Genomic DNA, 27,019 nt, shown 5'->3' with positions numbered 1-27,019 from the left:
CATCTGCAAATTTATTATTTTATTTCACATTCTATTATAAAGTACCCTTGGGTGTCAATGTAATTTTTATTCTCCAACTTGCCTATGACAGAAGGGGGATTAAGTGGTCAGCACCGCCATGCATATATGCGATGGTAATATACCTCGGGAGTGGGTTTGAGAACTCTCATAGCATTCCCGACATGCTGAAGAGGGCTTTCATCGGGGGGGGGGGGTGATGCCTTCCCAGTCCTGCAGGATCTCATTTTTAATCAGAGCGGAAAGTGCTTTCATTGCCACGTCCACAGCGGAAAAGCCGTGGCAAGTTTTGACTTCTCTCGGTAGCGCCAGCAGAAATGCAGTCGTGTTCGTGACCCTGTTTAAGAGCTCATCAAAATTTCCTTTTTAGTTCTTGCGCTTCCGGGGTTTAATATTTCAGCGCGTTCAAGTGGATCGGGCAGGGTCTTGGAACGGGGCCACGGACAAGTTGTCAATCCAAATGTACATTATTTTATTTTTTTTTCTTTATCTTTTTTTTTTCCCCCAACCGTGATTGTAAACCAGCTGATTCAGACAGTCATACATTGGCTCCACTCTGATATCTCTGAAGAGTGAATGATTTTAATCTTTGAACATATTATAGGAATGTAGGAGACAAAAGCATGGGTTACCAGCAGGTTGTAGTTTTCATTTCTTACTTCTGTGTTTTAAAAGTAATTTTATTTTTTTTTAATTTTTTTCTTTCACCTGAAAGCTGCCTTTGTAAACTGTTTTTCCCACCTTCCAAAAGAACGGGATGGGGCAAACTGCTCATCCCTACTCCCCCTTTCATCCCTACTCCCCCTTTCATCCCTACTCCCCCTTTCATCCCTACTCCCCCTTTCATCCCTACTCCCCCTTTCATCCCTACTCCCCCTTTCATCCCTACTCCCCCTTTCATCCCTACTCCCCCTTTCATCCCTACTCCCTCTTGGGCTGGACAAAGCAGAGCCATGAATTTAGGAATCTGCATTTCGTAAAATTCTGTAAAAGTTGAGAATCCTTCTAACTTACATCAGCCCTTCCGTGTACCGACGCCAGCCGGGGGTACAAGGGAAAAGACATTGCTCTCCTGTTCCACAGCCAGGCCTCTGGAAAAGCTGCATCAGCTCATTGATGCTGCAGCCTGCCCTTCCCAGGCCTTGAAGGTGGGAATGGTCCAAAATCTTTGTGCCAAAATACAAATTCCTGGTTGTTACTTGCTGGCTGGCTCTAACTGGCTGGTACAGGCTTGTTTTGCATCTGAGCTTAACCGGGTATTTAACTACCTAGGATTTAGGTGATGGTTTTGCTTACAGTGAAATGGAGTTCCCTGTTAATCTTCAGGACACCCTTCCATTTCTCTCTGAGGACAATTACAAAAGTATCTTCAGTGACAGTTTTTCTGTCATTCCAGTAAAATATGGGTCCGTTACCTGATTATTAGGCAGATAGGTCTATTCCTTCCAATTTCACACATTTTTTCAAAAACTCATCAACATGTGAATTAATGACCTGCAGGTATTAATATGTGTAGAAAAAATTATCTAGGAGTGAATCTTATGCTGAAAGAATGGGCCACACTGTCATCCAGAACTTCACTCTTCTATTAAATGACATCTCTAATGACAGTTATATTGCATAGAACCACAGAATGGTTAGAGTTGGAAGGGACCTTAAAGATCATCCAGTTCCAACCCCCTGCCCTGGGCAGGGACACCTCCCACCAGACCAGGTTGCTCAAAACCCCATCCAGCCTGGCCTTGAACCCCTCCAGGGATGGGGCAGCCACAGCTTCTCTGGGCAACCTGTTCCAGTGTCTCACCACCCTCACAGCAAAGAATTTCTTTCTAGTATCTCATCTAAATCTCCGCTCTTTCAATTTAAAACCATTACCCCTTGTCCTGTCACTACACTTCCTGACAAAGTGTCTCTCCCCATCTCTCCTGTAGCCCCCTTCAGGTACTGGAAGGCTGCTATAAGGTCTCCCCGGAGCCTTCTCTTCTCCAGGCTGAACAATCCCAGCTCTCCCAGCCTGTCTTCATAGGAGAGGTGCTCCATCCCTCTGATCATCTTCATGGCCCTCCTCTGGACCTGCTCCAACAGGTCCATGTCCTTTTTATGTTGAGGACTCCAAAGCTGGACACGGTACTCCATGTGGGGTCTCACCAGAGCAGAGTAGAGGGGCAGAATCACCTTCCTGGACCTGCTGGCCACGCTTCTTTTGATGCAGCCCGGGATGCGGGTGGCTTTCTGGGCTGCCAGTGCACACTGCTGGCTCTTGTCAAGCTTCTCATCCCCGAGCACTCCCAAGTCCTTCTCCTCAGGGCTGCTCTCCAGCCATTCTCTGCCCAACTTGTATTTTATGCCTGGGATTGCAGGACCCCGCACTTGGCTTGGTTGAACTTCATGAGGTCATGTCACCTGTGGTGGTCTTCAGGCTACTCTTAGGGGATCTTGGTACGCGCTAATACAGATTGTTTGATTCTCGACTCGCCTCTGTCCGGTCATTTCTAAAGCAGGTAGATGTGATGCTGTGCGCGCTCGGAGTTCTCCTCTCGTAGCAGAAATGGCTGCAGATGGCAGTGGGGAGATAACACCTCTGAATGTCTTCCCTGAAGAACAGCTGCTTTTACTATATACAACAGGAATAGCTTTTAATAAGAGCTCCTAATTGCGTTTCTATTATTTATAGGGAGATCTGTGTCCTTAAGATTTATTCCCGATTCTATAACAAAAGTTAATTAGTGTGTTGAAATTTAATAAAAGATTAAATTGAAGTGGTAATGACAGTAATAGAACTTAGTAGGGTGGCAGTTAAGGGTTTTATAAATATTTTTTTAATCATAATAAATTGTGGAGTTGATACAGGGGGCAATATTAAAAATTTCTTACAATAAGTGGGGCACAAAGAGCATCAGAGTTCACATCAAATATATTTTTCAGCAAATCTACTTGATAGAAAGTTATTTGTACAGAGCCTGAGATGGGAACTCTTTGGACTATGCACTGCTTCTCCAGAATGAGGTGTTTTCTGTCTAAGGTTGTTTTTAACCCACATAGATGATAAAGGGAGGGGGCGGGATTGAGAACAGAGAACTTCATGTCATGTGTACGTGTGTGATGTTTCTAATGCCTCCGTTGGGTATGCAGTTCTCTCTGTGATTGCCATTCTTGAATGCCAGTTATGAGTGAGCACTACGTTTGTACATTTACCTGCCTGGATTTGAGAGCTATCAGGTAGGTAGTTACCTAATTGGTGTCATTTGTGCTGTAAATACTATATTGCAAAGTGGCAGTAAACTTAGCAGTGCGGCTGGCTCAGGTTCTTTTCAAATCTTCCCTCCACGGTCATAGAATCACGGGATGATATGGGGTTGGAAGGGACCTCTGGAGATCATCTAGTCCAACACCCCTGCCAAAGCAGGTCCACCCACAGCAGGTTGCACAGGAACGTGTCCAGGTGGGTTTGGAATGTCTCCAGAGAAGGAGACTCCACCACCTCTCTGGGCAGCCTCTTCCAGGGCTCTGCCACCCTCACAGGAAAGAAGTTCCTCCTCATGTTTAGACGGAACTTCTTACGTTCAAGTTTGTGTCCGTTCCCTCTTGTCCTGTCCCTGGGCACCACTGAAAAAAGACTGGCCCCATCCTCCTGACACCCACCCTTTAAGTATTTATAAGCATTAGTCTAATTGATGTTGGTCCAATTTTTGTGCTTTTGGTGAAACATCAATGACAACAGCCAGGTCTACACTTTCTAAGGCAGATAGAGTAGGGGTTTGGTAGGTAGGTCCCAGCCACAGTTTGGACATGAAATAAAAGACTTAATAGCAATAGTAGGGCACACCTCCTTGCTTCACTGAAAACACACTATAGCACCCCAGTCTGACCAATGGATCGGGGGAGGTGAACACATACACACACATACTTGTTTCTTGAACGCAGTTCAGACTGTTATATCTGCAGCTGATGTCATCCAGGATGCACGCACAGCAACCACTGCCATTGTAATTACTCTCCTACCAGTCTCTGAGCTATTTTAAAGCTGGCTCAGATTTGCATGGACTTCAGTCAACCAAGTTCTCAATGTAGCCTTGGAGACCCTTCACAGAGCCCTTTTGATTTCTCTGGGTCATGCTTATTACTTTGTTGCCTTTTTTGTGGTTTTCGTTTCTTTTCTTCTTTTTTTTTTTTTTGGTAGCAGATATTTTTTGGAAAATTTCTCAGTTTTAAATTAGTAAAAGGTAAGAGGTGAAGTTTACATCCTCTCCTGATCTGCAACGTCTGAATATAAGCATGAATTGGCTTCTGAACGTAAGTTTGTTGAACTCCTTGTGGGTTCTGACTCAGAGCTGTGCTGGTTTGAGGTGGACCCGATGCAGCGAGGGGAGCTGCTGGCTACGCGTGCTGAGCGAGGCTCTACGGGAGCAGGCGGCTTTGAAGGATTGGGACCTAGTGAGGATTTTAGCGTATGGGTGCAGATGCTTGGTGCTTGTTAGTGACTTCTGTAGTTAAGACCTTGCAGGGGTAGATGTCTTCTAATGTGGTTTGAAGGAAGCTTTGTTTGTAGACCTTGACCTCCTGCAGAAATTTGCCGCCTTTGATATATTTGCTCTTAGTTCTTTCTCAGCAGTTAGGGCAGCTAAGTCTGTGCCGGAGATGAAAGCCAGGGCAGGCTCCTGGGATTGTTGTGATAGCCGTTGTATGTGTTGTGCTTAGCATCACTATTTCTGTGGTAAAATTAGTTTTAATAAGCTGCAGGAGAAATATCGGTAGGTCAGATGTGGTGTCAAAAAAGAGTGTGGCCAGTAGGTGAAGGGAGGTCATTCTCCCCCTCTACTCTGCACTGGTGAGGCCACAACTGGAATACTGCATCCAGTTCTGGACTTCCCAGTTCAAGAGAGACAGGGAACTACTGGAGAGAGTCCAGCGTAGGGCAACAAAGAGGATTGAGGGATTGGAGCATCTCCCTTACGAGGAAAGGCTGAGAGAGCTGGGGCTCTTCAGCCTGGAGAAGAGAAGGCTGAGGGGAGACCTTGTCTATGTTTACAAGTACCTAAAGGGTGGGTTGAAGGAGGATGGAGCCGGACTCTTTTCAGTGGTTCCCAGTGACAGGAACAAGGGGCAAGGGGCACAAGCTGGAACATGGGAAGTTCCATTCAAATATGAGGAAAAACTTCTTTCCGGTGAGGGTGCCAGAGCCCTGGAAGAGGCTGCCCAGGGAGGGTGTGGAGTCCCCTTCTCTGGAGATCTTCAAGACCCGCCTGGATGCAGCCCTGAGTGATGTGCTCTGGGCAACCCTGCTTTGGCAGGGGAGTTGGACTAGATGGTCTCTAGAGGTCCCTTCCAGCTCCCCCAATTCCCTGATTCTGTGAAATGCGTACAGCATGGCCTAGGCAGCCAGTAGGCATGTATGAGAGATGTCTGGGAAGAGACGGCCTCCTTCCTCCTTTTAATATCTAATGGCTGTGGGCTAAATTATGACATAATTAATATAAATTCTATCTCAGCTTCTGTAAGTTTTCTTGGCTCGATTAGCTGCTGGTGGGTTACTCCAGCATTAGACAGTAGCTGAAGATGGGAAAAGATTCTGCTCTCCGAGTATCTGCCTGACAGCTGGTGCTTTCAGGGGGTGAAGGAAGCTCTGAGAAATGAGAAAGATTTGGCATGATGCTTTGGCCAGAACTAAATTCAGCTTTTGTCCTCCTAAGAAACATTTCCCACCCTTAGACTGGATACCACGGCTGTGTGATTGTTCTCCCTGCCTTTCAGATAGGCCATCCGTGGAGGTGCGGGGAGCTTCCATGTCTTGGTGATGGCCAACTTTTAAAAAGCCCTTTTCTTTGGGGAGTGTTGGAGGCTGTGCTGGCTGCCAGGAATCTGAGGAATCTGACTTATATGCCATTAGGTTTCCTTACCTGCAGGTTTGTTCGCTAAGGAACAGCAGAAAGAAATAAAAGTTTAGGTCCAGCAGGTCACTGTCAACCAGGCATCCTTTTGTCCACCCATCACCTATTAAGGTGCAAAGCATAGGTAGGAATTTACCTGTTTATTTTAGCAGTTGAAACGTTTTACAGAAAAAAAAACAGCAGGAGATAGCTGACATTTTCTTTGATGAACGCATTTCATCAATCACTTCGTCTTTATTCCTTAAAAAACATGGAAGGAATAAAACTTTGATAGAAAAAATATTTCAAACAGGAACATTAGGTTGTGATCCGAAGGTAGATTTATTTATACAGGAGAGTTGCAGCTTTACTTTTGTTTCTTAATTTCATCCATATGTCAGGTAAGTATAAAAGAGGCTTTTAATGAGAGGCTTATGAGAGGCATTCCAATTAGAGTAATGCTCACTAAAATGATACTTAGAAATATTTCTAATCTTACTTGAGAAAGCGAGAACTGCTTTTGTGTGCTCGTAGCTGTAAACCTGCTCCTTTTGGTAACTAAAATATCCATAGTGGTACTTCGGGTCTGCGGAAGGGGTGATGCTGTGAGGAGGGTGAGACGAGGACTAAAGCGAGTAGGATCTCTCTGCCAGCTGCAGAAGCCGTACCCAGACGTGGTGCTTCAGCCCACTAAAGACAGGGCCACCGCTATATTAAACACTTTTCCTTCAGTTCTATCATCAGAGCTCTTCAGGGCAACCTTTTACCTTTGCAACTAGTACTGACCTTAAAAAAAACTTCCAGTAAACTTCGGAAGATGTTGCTGTCTAAAACACAAGTTTTAGAAAATGAAATAGGGTTGTGTATTTTACAGCTAAACTGTGTAGAAATGGCAGAGCACTCACTTGAGTCAATCTGATGAAAGTGAGGATGCTTTTTGGGAAAGGTTACTAAGCATCAGATAGAGCCCAAGTCTCATTTTGTATGCACATTTATCTTCTGCTTTCTCTCTAATTAATGCTGCTGTGCTGGACAAGAGGTGCGGGTACCTTTTGAAATGCTAATGCTCCGGCGGAATCTCCTGGTTCTCTGTCAGCTCCAGAGAGGCTGCAGCAGAGGTCAGCAGCAAAAGGTTTAATAAAACTTCTGCCTCCCGCTGACTTACCAAATTTCAGCCAAACAGACTTCAAACAGCTGTCTGCCGTTAGGTGTTTTTTCTTCATTCCTTGCCGTGTGGTTCACGTGCCCTAAAGAAATGATGTGTTTTGTACCAGTGTAGCCCAACTGTTTTCAGAATCCTTGGTTCGTTGTTTATCTGCAAAATGTTATGTACCTTATCAGTATAAGGGCTCAAAACCTGAAGAAATTTTATTAATATATTTAAGGTACTGTACTACACCAGGACAGGCTGGGGGCTGACCTGCTGGAGAGCAGCTCTGAGGAAAAAGACCTGGGAGTCCTGGTGGACAACGGGATGCCCATGAGCCAGCAATGTGCCCTTGTGGCCAAGAAGGCCAATGGCATCCTGGGGGGCATCAGGAAGAGTGTGACCAGCAGGTGGAGGGAGGTCATCCTCCTCCTCTGCTCTGCCCTGGGGAGGCCCCATCTGGAGCACTGGGTCCAGTTCTGGGCTCCCCAGTTCAAGAAGGACAGGGAACTGCTGGAGAGGGTACAGCAGAGGGCTACAAAGATGATGAAGGGCCTGGAGCATCTCTCTTAGGAGGAAAGTCTGAGGGATTTTAGTCTGGAGAAGAGAAGGCTGAGGGGGGATCTGATCAATGCCTATAAATACTTAAAGGGTGGGTGTCAGGAGGATGGGGCCAGTCTTTTTTCAGTGGTGCCCAGGGACAGGACAAGAGGGAATGGACACAAACTTGAACGTAAGAAGTTCCATCTCAACATGAGGAGGAACTACTTCTCCAAACTAAACATGCCCGGTTCCCTCAGCCTCTCCTCATAGCACTTCTTCTCCAGACCCCTCACCAGCTCCGTTACCCTTCTCTGGACCCGCTCCAGCCCCTCAATGTCTTTTTTGTGGTGAGGGGCCCAAAACTCGACACAGCCCTCGAGGTGGGGCCTCCCCAGTGCCCAGTACAGGGGGACCATCACCTCCCGAGCCCTACTCACCACGCTGTTCCTGACCCAGGCCAGGATGCTGTTGGCCTTCTTGGCCACCTGGGCACACTGCTGGCTCGTGTTCAGCCCACAGTCGACCAACACCCCCAGGTCCTTTTCTGCCGGGCAGCTCCAGCCACTCTGCCCCAAGCCTGTAGCGCTGCAGGGGGTTGGTGTGACCCAAGGGCAGGACCCGGCACTTGGCCCTGTTGAACCTCATCCCATTGGCCTCGGCATCAAAAGAAGTGTTGCCAGCAGATCCAGAGAGGTGATTCTGCCACTTTACTCTACTCTGGTGAGACCTCACCTGGAGCACTGTGTGCAGGTCTGGAGCCCTCAATATAGAAAGGACATGGATCTGATGGAGCGGGTCCAGAGGAGGGCCACCAAAATGATCAGGGGGCTGGAGCACCTCTCCTATGAGGACAGACTGAGGGAGCTGGGTTTGTTCAGCTTGGAGAAAAGGAGGCTCCGGGGAGACCTCATAGCGGCCTTCCAGTACCTGAGGGGGGCTACAGGAAGGCTGGGGAGGGTCTGTTTCCAAAGGCCAGCAGTGACAGGACGAGGGGCAATGGTTTTAAGCTGGAGAAGGGGAGATTTAGATTGGATATTAGGAAAAAGTTCTTTACCATGAGGGTGGTGGAGCACTGGAACAGGTTGCCCAGGGAGGTGGTTGAGGCCCCTTCCCTTGAGATATTCAAGGTGAAGCTCGACGAGGCCCTGGGCAACCTGGTCTAGTTGGGGGTGTCCCTGCTGACTGCGGGGAGGTCGGACTAGATGACCTTTGGAGGTCCCTTCCGGCCTGGACCAATCTATGAATCCATCCAGCCTGTCCACATTGCATTCATCCATCCTTTATTTTAAGCAACACATCATTTTTTAAGTAATAAGGAGCCCCAGGCACTTGGCAGCAGTCTCTTGTCCTGTGTGTGCTGGGTTTTCCCCCAGGTACTTGTACTCACCTGAGCACAGGGGGGTGTTAGGCAGCAGGAAAAACAAAGGGAGCACTTCTTAAATCTTGTGGCATCGTTTTATTTTGTACTGTATTGATTGTAACTGGAGAACAGTTTCAAGTATTGACATTTAAAAAGAAAAATACAACAGTTGTAGCCATCATTAACACTTTTCTTTGTCACTGAGGGATGAGGTTTCCAGGCAGGGCGGTAGCTGCTTGGGTTTTGGTAACGATAGCGGGAGCGAGTTGCATGTCCCCTGCAGAAGATCTCCCCCTGATGTGTGCTTTGCGTACGACTTTGAGCTGAGGGTAATATGTTCTACAATTTATTTCAGATTTTTTTTTTTTTTATTATTTGCAAGGTGACACCGCGTGCCAGGCAAGCATAAATGAATGCGTTATTGCCCTCGTATCTTCACACACTTTTATCTTTTTCTTTAAATCATAGCGTTTGCAAGTAATACCTTTATGCTCTTTAACACTAAGGTCTTTAAAAAGTAAGGGGAAAAGAGGCTGTTCTCCAAGGTTGCCAAATATTGCAAAGTATTTTTAACCACAGAGCTTCCTGAGGTAGCTCTGTGGTTAAAAATCAAAATGGAAATCAAATCCAGAGGTTTGGTAACAGTCTGTGTAAAGAATTCTGGCAGGATCACACAAATCTGCTGTGTCCGGCCTGATGGATGCGTACACTTGCTTTTTTTTGTGAAACTGGGCTCTGCAGTACTACTGTTGCTGTTCCACAGCCCTCCTTCCCCTCCTTTTTTTTTTAAAAAAAAAAAGAGAAAAAAAAGAAAAAGCTTGTTAAATCTCATCTGGATTTAATGTAATGTACAAAATGTTATGCTGTGTAAGGAATCGCATAATGAACATTAGGGGTTATTAAGGCCTTGGAAGAAGGAATGGGCAACTGGGGTTTTTTTGGTTGGTTGTTGGTTTTTTTCCTGAATTCATACAGCAACTAGCACAGCAGCATGGTCAGCACCTCCATCGTACAAATACTATAGCATGGAATTGGAATCATAGAATTGTCCAGGTCGGAAAGGACCTTTAAGATCACCTAGTCCAGCCATCAACCCAACTCTGATAAAAACCATCACTAAACCATGTCTCTAAGCACTATGGCAACCCGGCTTTTAAATCCCTCCAGGGATGGGGCCTCAACCCCTTCCCTGGGCAGCCCATTCCAAGGCTTAAGAACCCTTTCCACGGAAACATTTTTCCTAATCTCCAATCTGAACCTCCCCTGGCACAACTTGAGGCCGTTTCCTCTTGTCCCATGGCCTGGGACTTGGGAGCAGAGACCGACCCCCCCTGGCTACACCCTCCTTTCAGGGAGTTGGAGAGAGCGAGAAGGTCTCCCCTCAGCCTCCTTTTCTCCAGGCTGAACACCCCCAGCTCCCTCAGCCTCTCCTCACAAGACTTGTTCTCCAGACCCCTCACCAGCTCCGTTGCCCTTCTCTGGACCCGCTCCAGCCCCTCAATGTCTTTTTTGTGGTGAGGGGCCCAAAACTGGACACAGCCCTCGAGGTGGGGCCTTACCAGTCAGGGGGATGATCACCTCGATCACTATATAGTGATATATCATGGATATTGTGGATTGAAATGACCGTGCTGTGACCCGTGGAGTCAGAAGAGTAAGCTAGCTGACTTCAGGAGAGTCTTGATTGGGAAGCAGAGGGTGGAAGAGGTAAGGACTGTTCTTTAGCTGTTTTTTAAAGCCCTGATGATAGTAATAAGTTATGGAATTCTTAGTGTGATCCGTTCAAGCTGAACCAAAACAAAAAGCTGTCTTACGGTCAGTCTGAATTTTACTAATCGTATTGGTATTTGGTGTTTGGCTTCTGAGCTTCAGGTGTGACTTTTCTTGTGATGTAACTCCTTTAGCATGTAGTTTTCTGTAATTACTTGTGATAACCTTGCAGGAAGGTATTTATAGACTGAATAGACATTAATTCTGAATATATCTCGCAATCTGACATTTCTCTTTTCCCCGGGAACTCGCCTCTGTACAGCTAGATGGGGCATCCGAGTATGCTGCTCTGAGACAAAATATAAATGGCATCTACTTGTGCTGTACCTGTCTCTGGGAGTTAAAAAGACACTTTGATCTTCACAGCAGTTAACAGGATACTTTTGACAGATTTGAACAGACTTAACACCTTTGTGATGAGAACAGCCCTCACTCACCCTTCCAGCCAAGACCGACAGTCAGGAGGGCAAGCTCAAAGTGCATCTTAACAGTCAGCAAGTGTAGACTTCGGGGCATTAATTCTTATTTGTTGGGTTTTTTTGGTTAAACTGCGATTTTAATATTTATCCTGAAGTAATACTAGAGTGCTTTATCTTCTGTGTATCCAACTACTAGATGCTTCTGAAAGTCAAAACTGGCTTTAATGACTTGACTTCATGTGAAGTCTGCAGCATTTTGTCTCCAGTGTATTTTTTTCTGCTGGGAAGTAGCTTGTGTGTGGCCGTTAGTCTTGGGTAAAAGGTTTTGAAATTTTTTTTTTTTAGTACTGGAAAAAAAGCATAGGGAACCCACTCTGTGCCCTGGAATGATACAGCTGGGACACGTACGGCTTGTCTGTGTGGGACTGTGTTCTGTGCTGTAAGTGAAGGAAGCAAAGGGTACCGCGGATACCGCCTTTAAATGTTCATGTCTCTGATGTTAACATTTGTTTAGAAAAGGTTAATTGCAGACAATTATGTGCTAAAGGAGCTACATCACAAGAAAAGTCAATAGTACTAGGAAACTGTAACTTTGAATTAATAATAGAACTGAACAGTTATGCCAGAACCATTTATTTAAGGAGGCAGCACATTTTATTTTTTTTATTCTAAACTGCTAAAATGTGATGTGGTGGGTTTTTTTTTTCCTTTTTCATAATTGCATAAAAAGGCATATTTACCACTCCACAATGAATTCTTAAAGTGAGTGAATAAAGAACCAAGTATTCTGATGGCTTAAATTTAACATGCTGTTCATTAGTGCTGAATACTTTAAATTAAAACTGCTTCTTGAATTAAGCTGTGTCTGTTAGGTGGCTTCCTTGGAGGCAGAAGGCAGAGTCATACTTACTTAGCGTGAGAACCTCAGAGTTTTCGTAGCTTCTCTTTAGTTTGTAATCTCTGTCTATGGGAAGAGTCGATTACTGTTGGTACTGGTGGCTAAAATTTCATTAATATATCTTGAAACTAATGCAAACTTGCTGGAATCTTTTTTTCCTGCTCTCCAGCCCAGTATCCTGGGAGTCCATAAAACTGTTCAGTCAACATTCAGCCTTTATCCAGCTTGGATAAATCCCCTAGCCGGGATCCATCTCAAAACTTCTGAGAAAAAGTGCATTTTTTTTCTTGATAAGCTAGCTAAACCTTTAAAGGTTTCATATTTGAATGAACAGGCACAAACTTGAACATAAGGAGTTCCATCTAAACATGAGGAGGAACTTCTTTCCTGTGAGAGTGGAAGAGCCCTGGAAGAGGCTGCCCAGAGAGGTGGTGGAGTCTCCTTCTCTGGAGACATTCCAAACCCGCCTGGACACGTTCCTGTGCAACCTGCTCTGGGTGGACCTGCTTTGGCAGGGGGTTGGACTAGATGATCTCCAGAGGTCCCTTCCAACCCCATATCATTCTGTGATATTGAAACTCTGTGGTTTTGGTTTGGGGTTTTTTGGTTTTGTTGTTTTTGTTGTTGTTGTGGTTGGTTGGTTGGTTGTTGTTTTAAGTTAAATACATGAAAAATAAGCAGTCTGCTGTGACCAGTCTCCTGGTCCTCCTGACTCCACACTCATTTTAGATGGATGCCTTATGGCTCTGAAATGCCCTGATGAGAACAGAAAAATACCCAATCAAACAAAAGAAAACCAAACCAAAAAAACCCAACCTCCACACAAAGGGAAGAGAATGAAGAGTGAAAAGAAAGAAAAACTGGCTGGCCCAAAGCCTCTGAGGGGTTTTTCTGTTGCTCAGTTCCTGGTGTTATGCTGCTTGAAAGCTCTAGAAAAGGCTTGGTGGACTATGCTGATCTCATGATTTTGATACTTTCAGTCCTGTTAGGGTCATGGAGTTGAGTCACTATTGACAAATGTCAGCATATAGCAGCAGAGAATCAAGGCAGTCGAGCTGGTCATGACCTTATTTGCATAGTGATAATTAATAGCTAATGAGAGTAGTAAAACACGGTTCTGAAATTCAGTAGGCTGCGTCATCTGGACTGTTTAGAAATTAAAATTTTAAATTGCACTCTGAAAAGGAATTAAAGACATCTTTTGCCATCATGGGCAAAAAGATAACCTCCTCCAGTAAAGGATATGTGCCATATATGTCACCGAAATATGTCATCTTCAATACAATTACGCTACAGAATAAGAATTATTCATGAATTTGAGGTCAGAGGGTAGGAAAGCATGGGTTAGACGAATATAATACCTGATTTTAATCCCTACTTTAAATAAGGGCTGCTATTTTTAATTTTATGGAGGGGCCTGCCTTGTTCCTTTTTTTCCTGACATAATTTCTTCCCCTCACATAGCAGTAAGCTTGATATGAGATTCTCCAGAGCCTCTTCTCCTGGACTATTCTGTGCTCTGGAATAAATACAAAAGGATACCAAAGCAATCAGGTGAAAACCAGTTATTACAAAATATTCTTATGTTACTTTAGTATGGGTTTTTTTTCAATATCTATATATCTCAACTATTTCCCCTTTTTCTATGTCAACCAGTGCTGACCTTCTCTGAGGTTAGTCAGTCTAGGACAATTCTCCACGCTCTTCTTCGCTCATGTTGATTGGAGAAGAGCAGACCTTTGACTAAATTCTGCTCACTGGAATCAGGCAACTTGTTTGGCAGATCTCAAGAGGACCGAGTCAAACGCAGCTTTTGACTCGTGGCTGAAGGTTGGCTTGTTTTTGTCGGCTTTGCGTAGGCCATGGATTACGAAGAGCAGCCATCCTCCGAAGATAAAGCTGACATGTTTTGTGTTTGTGAAGCAAACGGTGCAAGAGAAAATTTTTTTTAATTCATCAAGAGCGTCTTTATGTATTTTTCTTCTTTTCTGGTGTTTGTTGAAGGGAAGGAGAAGAGAAGGATAAAGAACTGATGCTATTCTAGGAAAAGGCTGCGTTCATTAATGCAAGGCTTACACTTTTTGATGCTTTGAAGCTCCCAGCCAAAGGAGCTTTGAAGCTCCTTACCCTCCGTTAGTCATGTCTGGCTTTGAGATGGCCGTAGGTGAACCGTTTAGAGAGGATGTTTTGAAAATAGACGTAGTGCTTCCTGGCAGAGGAGACTCCCACAGGCCCTGACGGAGCAGGTGGGAGGTGCAACCCAATTTCTTGTGTCTTTTGCTCGTAAAAATTCAGACAGAACTCCAGCTAACTTGTGTCATGGAAATGGTTTTACTTGGGGTGAGAGCAAAAGCTGTGAAGAAGCGTTTGATACAGAGAAGATAATCTTTTTGGCAAATTCTGCTCCCAGTTACGCCTCTTGAAGCTCTCGGGAGAAATGAGTGATTACTTAAAAGCACTGCAGTCTGTGTAGGTATGTAGAGAACAAAATGGCAAAGACACTTTCGGATTTACGTGCCACATTTCAGTAAGATAAACAACCTTCAGTGGTGCTCAATGGATTTAAATCCAGCTGGCGGCCGGTCACAAGTGGTGTGCCTCAGGGCTCAGTGTTAGGACCATTTCTGTTTAATGTCTTTATTGATGATCTTGACAAGGACATAGGGTGTATCATCAGCAAGTTCGCAGATGACACCAAGTTAAGCAGGAGTGTTGATTCCCAGGAGGATAGGGAAGCTCTACAGAGAGACCTAGAGAGATTGGATCATTGGGACAAGATCAATGGCATGAGTTTCAACAAGGGCAAGTGCCAGGTTCTGCACTTGGGCCACAACAACCCCGTGCATTGCTACAGGCTTGGGGAAGTGTGGCTGGAAAGCTGCCTGGAAGAAAGAGACCTGGGGGTTCTAATTGACAAGCGGCTGAATACGAGCCGGCAGTGTGCCCAGGTGGCCAAGAAAGCCAACGGCATCCTGGCTTGTATTAGAAATAGCGTGACCAGCAGAAGTAGGGAGGTGATTGTGCCCCTGTACTCAGCACTGGTGAGGCCACACCTGGAGTATCGTGTCCAGTTTTGGGCACCTCAATCCAAGAGAGATATCGAGGTGCTGGAGCGGGTGCAGAGGAGGGCAACGAAGCTGGTGAAGGGCCTGGAGAATAAATCCTATGAAGAGCGGTTGAAGGAGCTGGGACTGTTTAGTATGAGGAAGAGGAGGCTGAGGGGAGACCTCATCACTCTCTGTAACTACTTGAAAGGACACTGTAGAGAGGTTGGTGCTGGTCTCTTCTCACAGGTAATTAATGACAGACCAAGAGGGAACGGCTTCAAGCTCCAGCAGGGTAGGTTTAGACTGAACATTAGGAAAGAATTTTTCACAGAAAGAGTGGTCGGGCATTGGAACAGGCTGCCCAGGGAGGTGGTTGAGTCACCATCCCTGGATATGTTTAAGAGTCGTTTAGATGTGGTGTTGGGGGATATGATATAGGGAAGAACTTTGTAGAGTAGGGTAGATGGTTGGACTCGATGATCCCAAGGGTCTCTTCCAACCTGGATGATTCTATGATTAAGACATGGGCTTTGTCCTCAGCATGGGTTTGGGTGTCACACCAGGTTGACTTTCCATGGCAACTGGCTGTTGTTCTTCCTGCCCAACCTGCTGAGACAGGAGACATCCAGGGCTTGTATTTGGAGACGCAAGTGGAAAGCCTAGAGTGAGTTGACTTCTAATGGCTTTGTTTCAAACAGGAGAAACTGAAAGGAAAATAACAAATGGAAAGAGATTGCCTGCAGGTTTTTTTTTTCGTCTTGTTGTATTCAGGAAGTATTTCATAGGGAAACTTGTGGAAAGGTAAAAAGGAGGCAATTTGAAATTTAAATTTTGAAAATGTGGGATTTTGTTTGTACGTTGAAAAGGTCAGTTTCTGCGCTGAAATCTAATTTTGTGTGTAGATTTTGCTGGCTTTGAACTGTACTGACTTGGGCACTGAAGCATTTGCGTTTCTTCTGGTTGGTGTCTGTGTCCTCGGTAAAACCCGGTGCAGAAGGGACTGCCTTTCCCCCCTGCTGCGCGTGTGGGAGCACCACTTCTGGAGAGATTATTTTTAGAAGGAATCCTTTTATAAGAGCCTTAGTCGTAGCAGAGAGCAGCGCATTTGAAAGGCCATGGCTGCGTGTGAACTAACTCCCAACAACCGGCCTCACCTCGAGAGCTGTGTCCAGTTCTGGGCCCCTCACTACAGGAAGGACATGGAGCTGCTGGAGCGTGTCCAGAGGAGAGCCACCAGGCTGGTGAGGGGTCTGGAGAACAAGTCATATGAGGAGAGGCTGAGGGAACCGGGCATGTTTAGTTTGGAGAAGAGGAGGCTGAGGGGGGACCTCATTGCCCTCTACAGCTCCCTGAAAGGAGGTCGTAGAGAGGTGGGTGTTGGCCTCTTCTCCCAAGGGAATAATGGCAGGACCAGAGGAAATGGTCTGAAGTTGGGGCAGGGGAGGTTTAGATTAGATATTGGGAAGAATGACTTTACTGAGAGGGTGGCCAGGCACTGGAACAGCCTGCCCAGGGAGGTGGTGGAGTCACCATCCCTGGAGGTATTTAGGAAACGTGTAGACGTGGCACTTCAGGGCATGATCTAGTGGCCAAGGTTGAGGGGGTCTTTCGTGTGTGTGTGGTTGGACTCAGTGATCTCAAAGGTCCTTTCCAACCATGAAGATCTGTGAACTCTACTTCCCAGCTTCTGCTGAAGCAGCTTTCAGTTTTCAAAGAAAAGCGGTGGCCAGTGCCCATGCATCTCTTTTGAAATCTTTGAACAGAGCCAGACCGTGAGATTTTTATAAGTTTTACCGATGGTGGGGAGTTTTGTAGAACCCGCCGCGTTCTTCTAAAATCACGTGGAAGAAAAACATGTCCAGCTGTGCTTTGCCCGATTCTTCGTAGCTCAGCTTGAGCTGTAAGCTAATCTGCTCATGGACTCTCATACCCCTCCTCAGGGGTGGTAGCCCTGGAGAAGAGGAGCTATGTGTTTAATTCATTAGAAAACACCGGAATCGCAGCTTTAATTTCAAAACTCAGTCCAGCTTTATCTGTTGAAACAGTGGCACCTGTCATCTTTGCTGCTGCTTAAAAGTCCACAAATTGCGCATGATGGAAAGCTGTATTTTTTTGTGGTTGTTTTCTTTTTTTTTCCCAAAATATTCTTAAACTGTTCTTTCTATAGCACAGTTGAAGTTTCATGACGAATTTGATAAGAATTTATACACTAAGTATTTTTAAGCATTCTGCAGTTAAAAAACAAGAAGCAAGTTGAGATAAATATCACAATATTACAATTTCTAGGTGTGTTGCCGCAGTATCACTCTCCAAATGATGGCTGGGATTTGAAATCAAGTTCACACGTATTGTGTACGTCCATTGAGCATTTGGCTTCCGTATTTTGGGGGGAGTATTTTTAATAATCGAGGAGAAGAGCAGAAACGGGATGACATCAGTAAGAACTAAAATACCCATCTTTGGAACATTTGTGGCGTACCAGCTGTCCAAGAAGCATCATCATCATCTTCTGGCAAACGATATCCTCTGAGGCTTGATGTACAGCACTCAGATACGGTTTTTTTCAAATACTTTGCTGACTGAATGATACTTTTGAAAGTTATTTGAGGATTGTCTTTCTGGAACCATGCAGGTGTGAGTCGTGCCGTCGTGGCCCAGGGAGATGTAGAAGTATCTGAGCAACGTGTAGCTCCCTCCGCACAGAAGGGACGCTAGATTTTACACAGTTCTACAGTTCGTCTGTTACCTTATTTTGCATCACCTCATATCAATTCTTGTTTTAACATGCTTTTAAGTAACTCCTATTCCCTTGAGGGATTAATGCTTGTACCCTTAGTGTTCTTGAGAAAATAAATATTAAATGTAGTAAGATGGATTAATTTTTCATCTCACTGCTCATTGCTTTCCTTTCAGCTTCTTGCCCGATTACATCTCCGGTGATTTTGATTCCATTCGGCCTGAAGTCAAGGAGTACTACAAGGTCAAGGTAAATTAAATCTCTTCCGTGGCTTTGTGTGTGTTAGAGCGTTGTAGGATCCAACCCATTAGTGCCCTCCTTGGTCATTAAGTGATTCTGGCTCCATTGGTTTCCTTGAGGCGTCAGTTGTGAAGCACCTTCCAAGCTCTGCCTGGCGCTGCACTAATGCTTAAAGCAAACGGTACTGCCCGAGTCCCGTGTGACCTGAGGTTTTGTAGCACCGGCTCAAGGAACAGGTTGTGTGTTGCTGGGGATGATTGATAGCAACTAGAAACTGGGATAAAACTTCCTGAAAAATTCTGCGATGACTTCCGCCGAGCGAAATACAGAGCGATTAAAGATTTAACCTCCCGTGATTCCCGCGTGGCTGGCACCCGCAGACTTGCTAGAGAGAGTTTTTTCTCTGTGTGATTTTTGCATGATACGACTTTACCTTTTTTTAGCAGGAAGCTGCAGATGGAGACATCTGTAACTCTTTCATCACCCGCTGAAGCACTGAATTACGCTCCGACTACTTCTGTGCTTCACTAAGGGAGTGCCCTCCCTAATGGGTTTCTGGACAAATCCCTGCATACATTAATTTATTCCCAGCGTAGCCACCGTGTTTCCAATGAGCAACATAATTGTAAAGTCGCATTTCTTATGTCTTAGGGCTTAAAATTCTGCCTTTAGCTGACTATTTGGCCTTTAACACTTCACCTGCCCGCCTGTGTAGGCTTTCGTGCTTTTTGTGCTTTACACTCAAATCTTGGACAGCAGGTTTCTGTAAATTCAGAGTTTGCCTCGGTGTGCCAGCTTGCCTTACTTGCAAGAGCAGTAAATGTTTGATCCCTGTGAGGCTTAGAGGTCTCCGATACGTCTGCTGCTAATTCAATGCGTGAGGACAAAATTTGCCTAAAATCTTCCCTGGTTAGGACAAAAGGTTTAAAGCTGTAAGGGGAGAGCTGTAGGGGAGTGTAGGACTGGGTTTCAGTCCTTCGCTGAGCACTGATCGGGGGGGTGGTGGTGGTGGTGTCCATATTCTGCTTCGTTGTTTAGAAGGGAGAAGTGTGTGATGGCAGTCCCTCTTGGGAGAACCGCTCAAGCAAAACGCTCGGGAATCTTTAGGTTACAGCTTAGAGACTGAAAATAAAATCATAGAATTGTCTAGGTTGGAAGGGACCTTTAAGATCATCTAGTCCAACCATCAACCTAACCCTGAAAAAACCCCCCAAAACAAACAAAAAACCCCAAACACACCCACATCACTAAACCATGTCTCTAAGCGCTACGTCAACCCATCTTTTAAATACGTCCAGGGATGGTGCCTCAACCCCTTCCCTGGGCAGCAAAATTAAAAGCTTTGGACTAATGCAGTTCATTACAGACTGGAAATTCATCATCTGTGAGTAAATGGGGAAATCACAAAATGCGCCGCTTTATTTGGCGTGGACATTGGTATTAATGCGTATATAAACTGCAGGTTGGGTAGGTAGGTGAGACCTACCAAAGAATGTAGGTTAAGGTTTGTTCAACAGAGAGAGAGAAGAGATGGAAGAGGTAAGAGGGGGAAGAATATGGTAGGATACGGAAAGGGATAAGCTAAGCTAAACTGGTGTCACACTTTTTCACGGCTGTAGCATCCCTTTTGTCAGCTCCGTTGTAGCTGACTGTTGATGGTCAGTTTTCCATCTTTTCCATGGACACGTAGCCAATCATTGAGCTTCACGCAGAGCTCGGATACCCACGCAGGTGCTGTGCTGACAGGCCGGAAGGGAAGTGGTATTTCATCACGACTGTGAAGGTGCGACGAAGAGCGTGATGTAGCCTGCAGAATCCTCGCCTGGGGTCCTCAGACATGACTCTTGGAAAAAGCAGTTTGACTTCAGGATTTTAAGTTTGGGTGTACGTGGTGGGGAAAAAAGTCCTTTCGCATTTTAAAATTAAACTTCTGTAGCCAGGAAATTAGAACGGTAAATCTGTGTGGGTGTCTAAGGAGGCCTTGAGCAAAAATTAGAATGAAACACAGAATTTGGAGAAAGGTATGTGCTTCTTTTCTTGTAAAGTAACCTGTCCAGTAAAGCACCTTCTGTAGCCCAGGCAATTTCCAAAGTTGCTGTCATTTGGAAATGTTTATGTTGATGACCCAAAATAGGTTAGGGCCGCTTAAAACAGGCGGTGAGAGAACTTGAGGCGAGTAGATTGATGTGGCGCTATTGACTCCAGGGAAGTACAGCGTCACCTTGTCAGTCAGGGTTGCTTCCCGTGCTCTCCTTTCTCCCTCTCCAAAGCACTCCTTCACCTTGCTTCCGAACAGTCACCCTTGCTCAAATGGAAAGCCTGAACCAGAATTACGTGAAAGCACGTACGCGCACCGTGATACCGCTCCACTTCCATGTGCCCAAGTTAGTACCGAGAATGTCATTAGTTAGCTGGGCTTTTCTGAAGTCGAGCGTGTTACCGTCAGGCAACAAAATATTTATTTTTCCTTTGAAATGTGTGTCTAGGTGAGCATTCGGTCTTCAGCATTCTTAACGTTTCTGCTCCTGCTGACTGCCAAGCCACCTTTCCCATTCCGCCAGGCAGCAGACAGCCCTGCCTGAATTTTCCCGTCACGTGCGCTTGTCTTGAGCTGCTGCCAGGCCAGGGTTAGTGGTGACTTACACTGTAGCTATAGCTTTACCTTCTTCCAAAATCACGCTTTCTATGGACAGTATTTTATACTGTGGTGTAGATTTTCATGCCTTGATGCCCCTTGCTTTTTTCCATGTATACCTAACGTAGCTTATTCCCAAATAATACAAAAAGGAAAGGTGGTGCTTTTTGAAGGTGCTTACCTTCAAAGGCAAGAGCTCTGCTGTCGGGCTGTACCGTTACTGTGACCTGCAAGGAAATACCCTCCCATTTGTACATGCAGGGTCATAGAATCATGGAATGGGTAAAGTTGGGAGGAACCTTAAAGACCATTGAGTTCCAACCCCCTGCCCTGGGCAGGGACACCTCCCACCAGACCAGGTTGCTCAAAGCCCCATCCAGCCTGGCCTTGAACCCCTCCAGGGATGGGGCATTCACAGCTTCTCTGGGCAACCTGTTCCAGTGTCCCACCACCCTCACAGCAAAGAATTTCTTCCTGCTATCTAATCTAAATCTCCCCTCTTTCAGTTTAAAGGCATTACCCCTTGTCCTATCGCTCCACTCCCTGATAAAGAGTCCCTCCCCAACTGTCACAGAATCACAGAGTGATATGGGGTTGGAAGGGACCTCTGGAGATCATCTAGTCCAACCCCCTGCCAAAGCAGGTCCACCCAGAGCAGGTTGCACAGGAACGTGTCCAGGTGGGTTTGGAATGTCTCCAGAGAAGGAGACTCCACCACCTCTCTGGGCAGCCTCTTCCAGGGCTCTGCCACCCTCACAGGAAAGAAGTTCCTCCTCATGCTTAGATGGAACTTATGTTCCAGTTTGTGCCCGTTCCCTCTTGTCCTGTCCCTGGGCACCACTGAAAAAAGACTGGCCCCATCCTCCTGACACCCACCCTTTAAGTATTTATAGGTGTTGATCAGATCCCCCCTCAGCCTTCTCTTCTCCAGACTAAAGAGACCCAAGTCCCTCAGCCTTTCCTCATCAGAGAGATGCTCCAGGCCCCTCATGATCTTTGTAGCCCTCTGCTGTCCCCTCTCCAGCAGTTCCCTGTCCTTCTTGAACTGGGGAGCCCAGAACTGGACCCAGTGCTCCAGCCTTTCCTCCTAAGAGAGATGCTCCAGGCCCCTCATCATCTTTGTAGCCCTTAAGTATGTAACCCACTAATTCATTATGGCCAGCAGAAAGGAGGAACTATCACATGCGTGGAGTGAATACGGAGGAAAGTGAAGGAAGCAGCAAGTGCTGAGAGGTATTTGCCCTCTGCATTCCCATCTGCCTTGAAGTATGATGTACAGGGAAAGGTGGGAAAAGTCATGCCAGCTTTTCCATCGCTGGAATAATGACTTGATAGCTGTAGATTCATCTGCCAGTTGAAGGTCAAGCGGTTCTGAAGGAGCTGGAGGTTCCTTTGGTATTTCAATTGTAATGATTTAATTTATACTAGGAGTTAAAGTGATTTTTTTTTTTTTTTTCCTTTGTGAAGCTGAAGGTAAGTTTGCCTGTGGTTTGTATAAACATGCTTTGTAGTTCTCTTAAGTTTTACATTACAACCACAGAGTGCCAAAGTGATCTTTTTTTTTTCCTTTTTGTTTTTATTTTAATGAAAGCTACTCATATTGACAGAACATGACTTTGGATCAATCTGGAGATAGCACACCACTGATGTTACTTTTTCATGGCAAAGCTTATGGATGTTAACGACTGAGTTATAAAAAATACCCATTTACAAGTGTTTGTGTCAAACAGCCTCGTGTAGTGCTGGGTAAGAAAGGGGAGTATTAAACTCAGTGTGTGAAAGTAATTACGGTTCTGTAAAGTGTTGTCTGTAAGGAGTTACATCATCGTCGCGAAACAACGACAGACTTGACTCCTCCATCCTGCCAGCTTCGTGCCGGGATGTTGCTACTGAACTTAGAGGTTTTCTACCTCATTTCAGTGATGAAAGCAAAAGTGGATATGTGCCATTAAAGGAAACAGGACATAGAGATTGCTGAAGCCAAAGAGGGTCTACTGGAAGGGATATCTTTAAGCCAGTTCCTCTAATGTTTTTAATTGAGCAAGGATTACATGACAAATATTCCATTTTCCCTTAAGGAGGGTTCTAGGCATCGTGTTGGGGAACCTTATTTAAATAAAGTTCATAGGCGTGAAGCAAATAAATCATAGAATCATGTAGGTTGGAAGAGACCCTTGGGATCATCGAGTCCAACCATCTACCCCACTCTACAAAGTTCTCCCCTACACCATATCCCCCAACACCACATCTAAACAGCTCTTAAACACATCCAGGGATGGTGACTCAACCCCCTCCCTGGGCAGCCTCTTCCAGTGTCTGACCACTCTTACTGTGAAGAATTGTTTCCTAATCCATTTTATCTCCGTTAGGTGTGGCATGCCACGGTTAGGGAAGAGATCTAAAGGCAAAAGAACTGTATTTTCAGTTGCGTTGGAAAGTAATCATATAATAGGCTTCTGAGTGGGATGTGTAAGTGATGGGTTAGGCATGTGATGCTCTTGTAGATAATAAGCAAGCACGCGTCGTAGGTTATTCAGCTTTACTTGTTATTTGCCGCAGTCCTGGTTTTGCCTCATTGGCTTGTCAAGTAGGTACTTGTAGTCTTTTATTCTTTATATTAAAAAATTACTGATGATTTCTCCCATTTCTTAAAGAGCTAAATAACATTAAAACTGGATAAAACTGCAGCACAACTGGGAATGGAATCTCATGTTCAGATTTTCCTTTTTAAAACATGTTGCACTATAAACAAAGGATAAAGAGTAACAATTCAATATTCTTTATTCTGTATATTTGCTGTCATTGTTAAAACGGATATCGAGAAGTGGTTTTGTACTTTGACGGTAAATATGCAACGTTCGTATGATCCCATAATAGATGCGGTGTCAGCCTTCCTCTGCGGAGCCTGAAGTGACACTGCACGAAGCAGGGAGGGCTTGTGGTGATATTTCTGTCACTGCAGTTTCATCTGGCTCTTGTTTTAACTCAAAGTTTCTGTTACTGAAACCTTTTGAATATTACTTTGAACTTAAAGAAGCCGTTTGTATTGTTATGCCTCAAACGAGGCTCAGTTTCTGCCGTTTTGAGACCAAAGACATTATCTAAAGTGATACCAAGGCTGTGCTTGCTCCTGGAAGCAGAAGGTTGAATCCAGTGCTCTTTGAAATCCTGATTGTGCTATTTATTAAAAATCCTATTGGGCTTTTCCCCTAAGTAAACTTCCATGTGCTTTAAAAGGCTCCTGTAGACTTGGTAGGCTCTGCCTCGGATCTGTAACCAAATGCTATGAACTTATTTACAAGTCCGCTGTTTTTTCCTAGTCTCTTTTCTTTTTAAACCCCATAGAGCTGCTCATTTTCGCAGGCAGTTCTGCAGCTGTAGCGCTTTCCCTTTCCTTTTTCTATTACATTTCCAGGGTTTAATGGTTATCGGGGCTGTAGAAATGCTTAATAGGTACGGTGTGGGTATTGTCTTTTTGTTCTACGATGATGCACCTATAATTAGATTTACAAAATGTATTTGTAGTAGTGAGGTAGAGCTTGTATATCTCTAACTTCTAAACTTTCTTGCTAAACTGCATGTTTGAGTCTCTTATTCTCTGCTTGCTTTCTGAGGACAACATTTTTAAAAATTTTGGGAAGTCACAACGTTAATTGGCTTCTCTCAGTTATATTATTATAATTTAAATACGTACAGCAAACCACTGAGTTTTCCTGTGACTATTTTAATTTGCCTTTTATCCCTATATGTTAGTACTTTTTCTAAAACTAACTTTTAATACAGGATGAGACCGTAAATATTAAGAAGTTTGACTCATTTAAAGCATTCTTTATTTTTTAAACCCCATAGAGCTGCTCATTTTCACAGGCAGTGAACATTTTTCTAAGAAAACATATGTTCAAGGCCAGGTTGGACGGGGCTTTGAGCAACCTGCTCTAGTGGAGGTGTCCCTGCCCATGGCAGGGGGTTGGAACTCCATGATCTTTAAGGTCCCTTCCAACTCTGACCATTCTATGATTTTAGGGTCTGATTCCTTTGTGAGAGGTTTTAAGATTTCAGAAGGAGCTGCAAAAGTTGTGTGGGTGGATGTGAAACAGTTCAGTCTACTTGACAATCACCACTTAAGCTTTCAGGCAATCCCTTGGTTTATGTGTCCTGCTGAAGACATCTCTGACAACTGTAAAAAGCCCTGTGCCTACCTCAGTTCAGCTTCTGATGTGTTGAGGGTGCCCGGTGCTGCCTGCACTTAGAATCATAGAATTGTCTAGGTGGGAAGGGACCTTTAAGATCATCTAGTCCAACCATCAACCCAGCTCTGATAAAAACCATCACTAAACCATGTCTCTAAGCACTATGGCAACCCGGCTTTTAAATCCCTCCAGGGATGGGGCCTCAACCCCTTCCCCGGACAGCCCATTCCAAGGCTTAAGAACCCTTCCCGTGCCAAAACTTTTCCTAATCTCCAATCTGAACCTCCCCTGGTGCAACTTGAGGCCGTTTCCTCTTGTCCCATCGCCTGGGACTTGGGAGAAGAGACCGACCCCCCCTGGCTACAGCCTCCTTTCAGGGAGTTGGAGAGAGCGAGAAGGTCTCCCCTCAGCCTCCTTTTCTCCAGGCTGAACACCCCCAGCTCCCTCAGCCTCTCCTCACAAGACTTGTTCTCCAGACCCCTCACCAGCTCCGTTGCCCTTCTCTGGACCCGCTCCAGCCCCTCAATGTCTTTTTTGTGGTGAGGGGCCCAAAACTGGACACATTGGCATTTTTGTCTTCTGATGTACATTCATTGAAAGAGTATCAGCATCTTAATACAGGTAGGGGTTCATCAAGTTAAAATGATTTATAGGGTGTTACAGGATGGTCCTGTTATTAGTAGTTCAAACTGTATATGACTGTTTATGCCATTTAGGATTTTGGACTGGAAGCTTTCTGTATTTCTTACTCAAGCTCACTCAAGGGGAGCTTTCATAAAATGGTTCCATTCTTGAATAGTATGTCAGAGATCAGAGATCTTGTCAAGATCATGTTTCCAAGTGAGCTGTGTGGGTGATTCGGGTTGTGTACGTTTCTTATTCACGCCAAATGAAAGTAATGTAATATTCCAGAAATGTCAGAAATGTGTAAGAGGTACTGTGCTCGGTGGCGCTTTTGTAAAGGTGAACATGGCAGACAGTCGCACCGGGTCAGACTGGGTTCATTTGACCGGTATCTGGTCTCCATTGGGCCGGTGCAGAATACCTTGGAAAGCATGTTCATACATAGTGATGCTTCTTTGATGTGCTTTTTCATTTCCCAGTAATATAATAATGCTTAAAGATTTCCTAAGTCAGAGGTGGTATCTTTGTGTTTAGTTGCTTCATAGATTGATGTTTTTTTCCCCCAGATTAATTTACACACTTTTCTTCAAACTATGTAGGTGAGACTGCAGGTGTCCACAAAAAGCCTGTGGCAGAATGTTCCCCAGTTGAAGTGTTTACTGGGGAAAGTATCTGCCTTTTGGATTTTGGTTTTGAGCTTGACTTTTGATAGGTGTGTTTGATTCTCCTGAATTTCTATATTGGCATGAAGAGTGGATGAACCCACTTCCACCACCTTTTCACTCCCGCTGTGGTTGTATTAGTATGATTGCACGTAGCATCTTTGTAGGTACCTGTGCGTGCACAGCTAAACCAATGGAATATTGCATATGCCATCAAATTTACGGCCTGAAATTATGTACAGGTATTTTGTGTCTGGATGAGTTAATATGTATAAAATGGCTGGAAAGTCCTGTTGAAAAGAATCTTCCATAAAGGGAAGGATTTTGGGACTCTGGGCTTATTCAGTGCTGTTCTTATGTGCTGGTGAAAAACAAAACCTCTGTCTAGTTCTTAATATCGCTCTTTACGCTTTCACCAAGGTAGCGGTTTCCAGAAAACAATATATCTGTTTAAATGCAGATGAGATTTGTGGGGGAAAAAAAAAAAAAGCAAACAACCCCACAAATTCAGTTATATAGCCCTGCGTTTTTTTAAGTGATGTGCGTTCTTTGTGTTATGTCCTGGAGTTGCACATCACTCCTGTTTCCTGAAGAAACAGCAAGGTCCTACTTGTGTTGTAAGATCAATATAGTATCGTTGAGATTCAGCAAGTTTTTGAGGTCATTAAGAGTCACTGTGTATGTTTATTAGGACCTGAGTCAAGTCCTAATTTATCTAGAAGGATAGAGAATGCAATTTGACCAAGTTCTCATTCCTTAAAAAAAAAAAAACCAAAACTGCTACTCTATTTTCCTTTGCGGTATTTTTCTGCTTGTTATGGAGCTTTGGGAGACAGTGTATAGAAATGAAGAGATCAAACTT

General features: G+C 44.8%; 1 protein-coding gene across 4 annotated transcripts in view; it reads left to right on the top strand.

Moving 5' to 3' along the window:
- The window catches only part of TPK1 (thiamin pyrophosphokinase 1), a 361,500-nt gene that overhangs the window by 163,773 nt on the left and 170,708 nt on the right, over positions 1–27,019 (top strand). For all 4 annotated transcript variants that reach the window (XM_074146493.1, XM_074146492.1, XM_074146494.1 and 1 more), the window contains one exon: positions 17,983–18,055. In XM_074146493.1, coding sequence (XP_074002594.1) covers positions 17,983–18,055 — 73 coding nt within the window. The remainder of the gene's footprint in view (positions 1–17,982; positions 18,056–27,019) is intronic.

Source organism: Numenius arquata, chromosome 4, assembly GCF_964106895.1.
Source record: "Numenius arquata chromosome 4, bNumArq3.hap1.1, whole genome shotgun sequence".
Lineage (NCBI taxonomy): Eukaryota > Metazoa > Chordata > Aves > Charadriiformes > Scolopacidae > Numenius > Numenius arquata.
The sequence above is the reverse complement of the archived record's forward strand: the minus strand, read 5'-3'. Positions and strand labels throughout refer to the sequence as shown.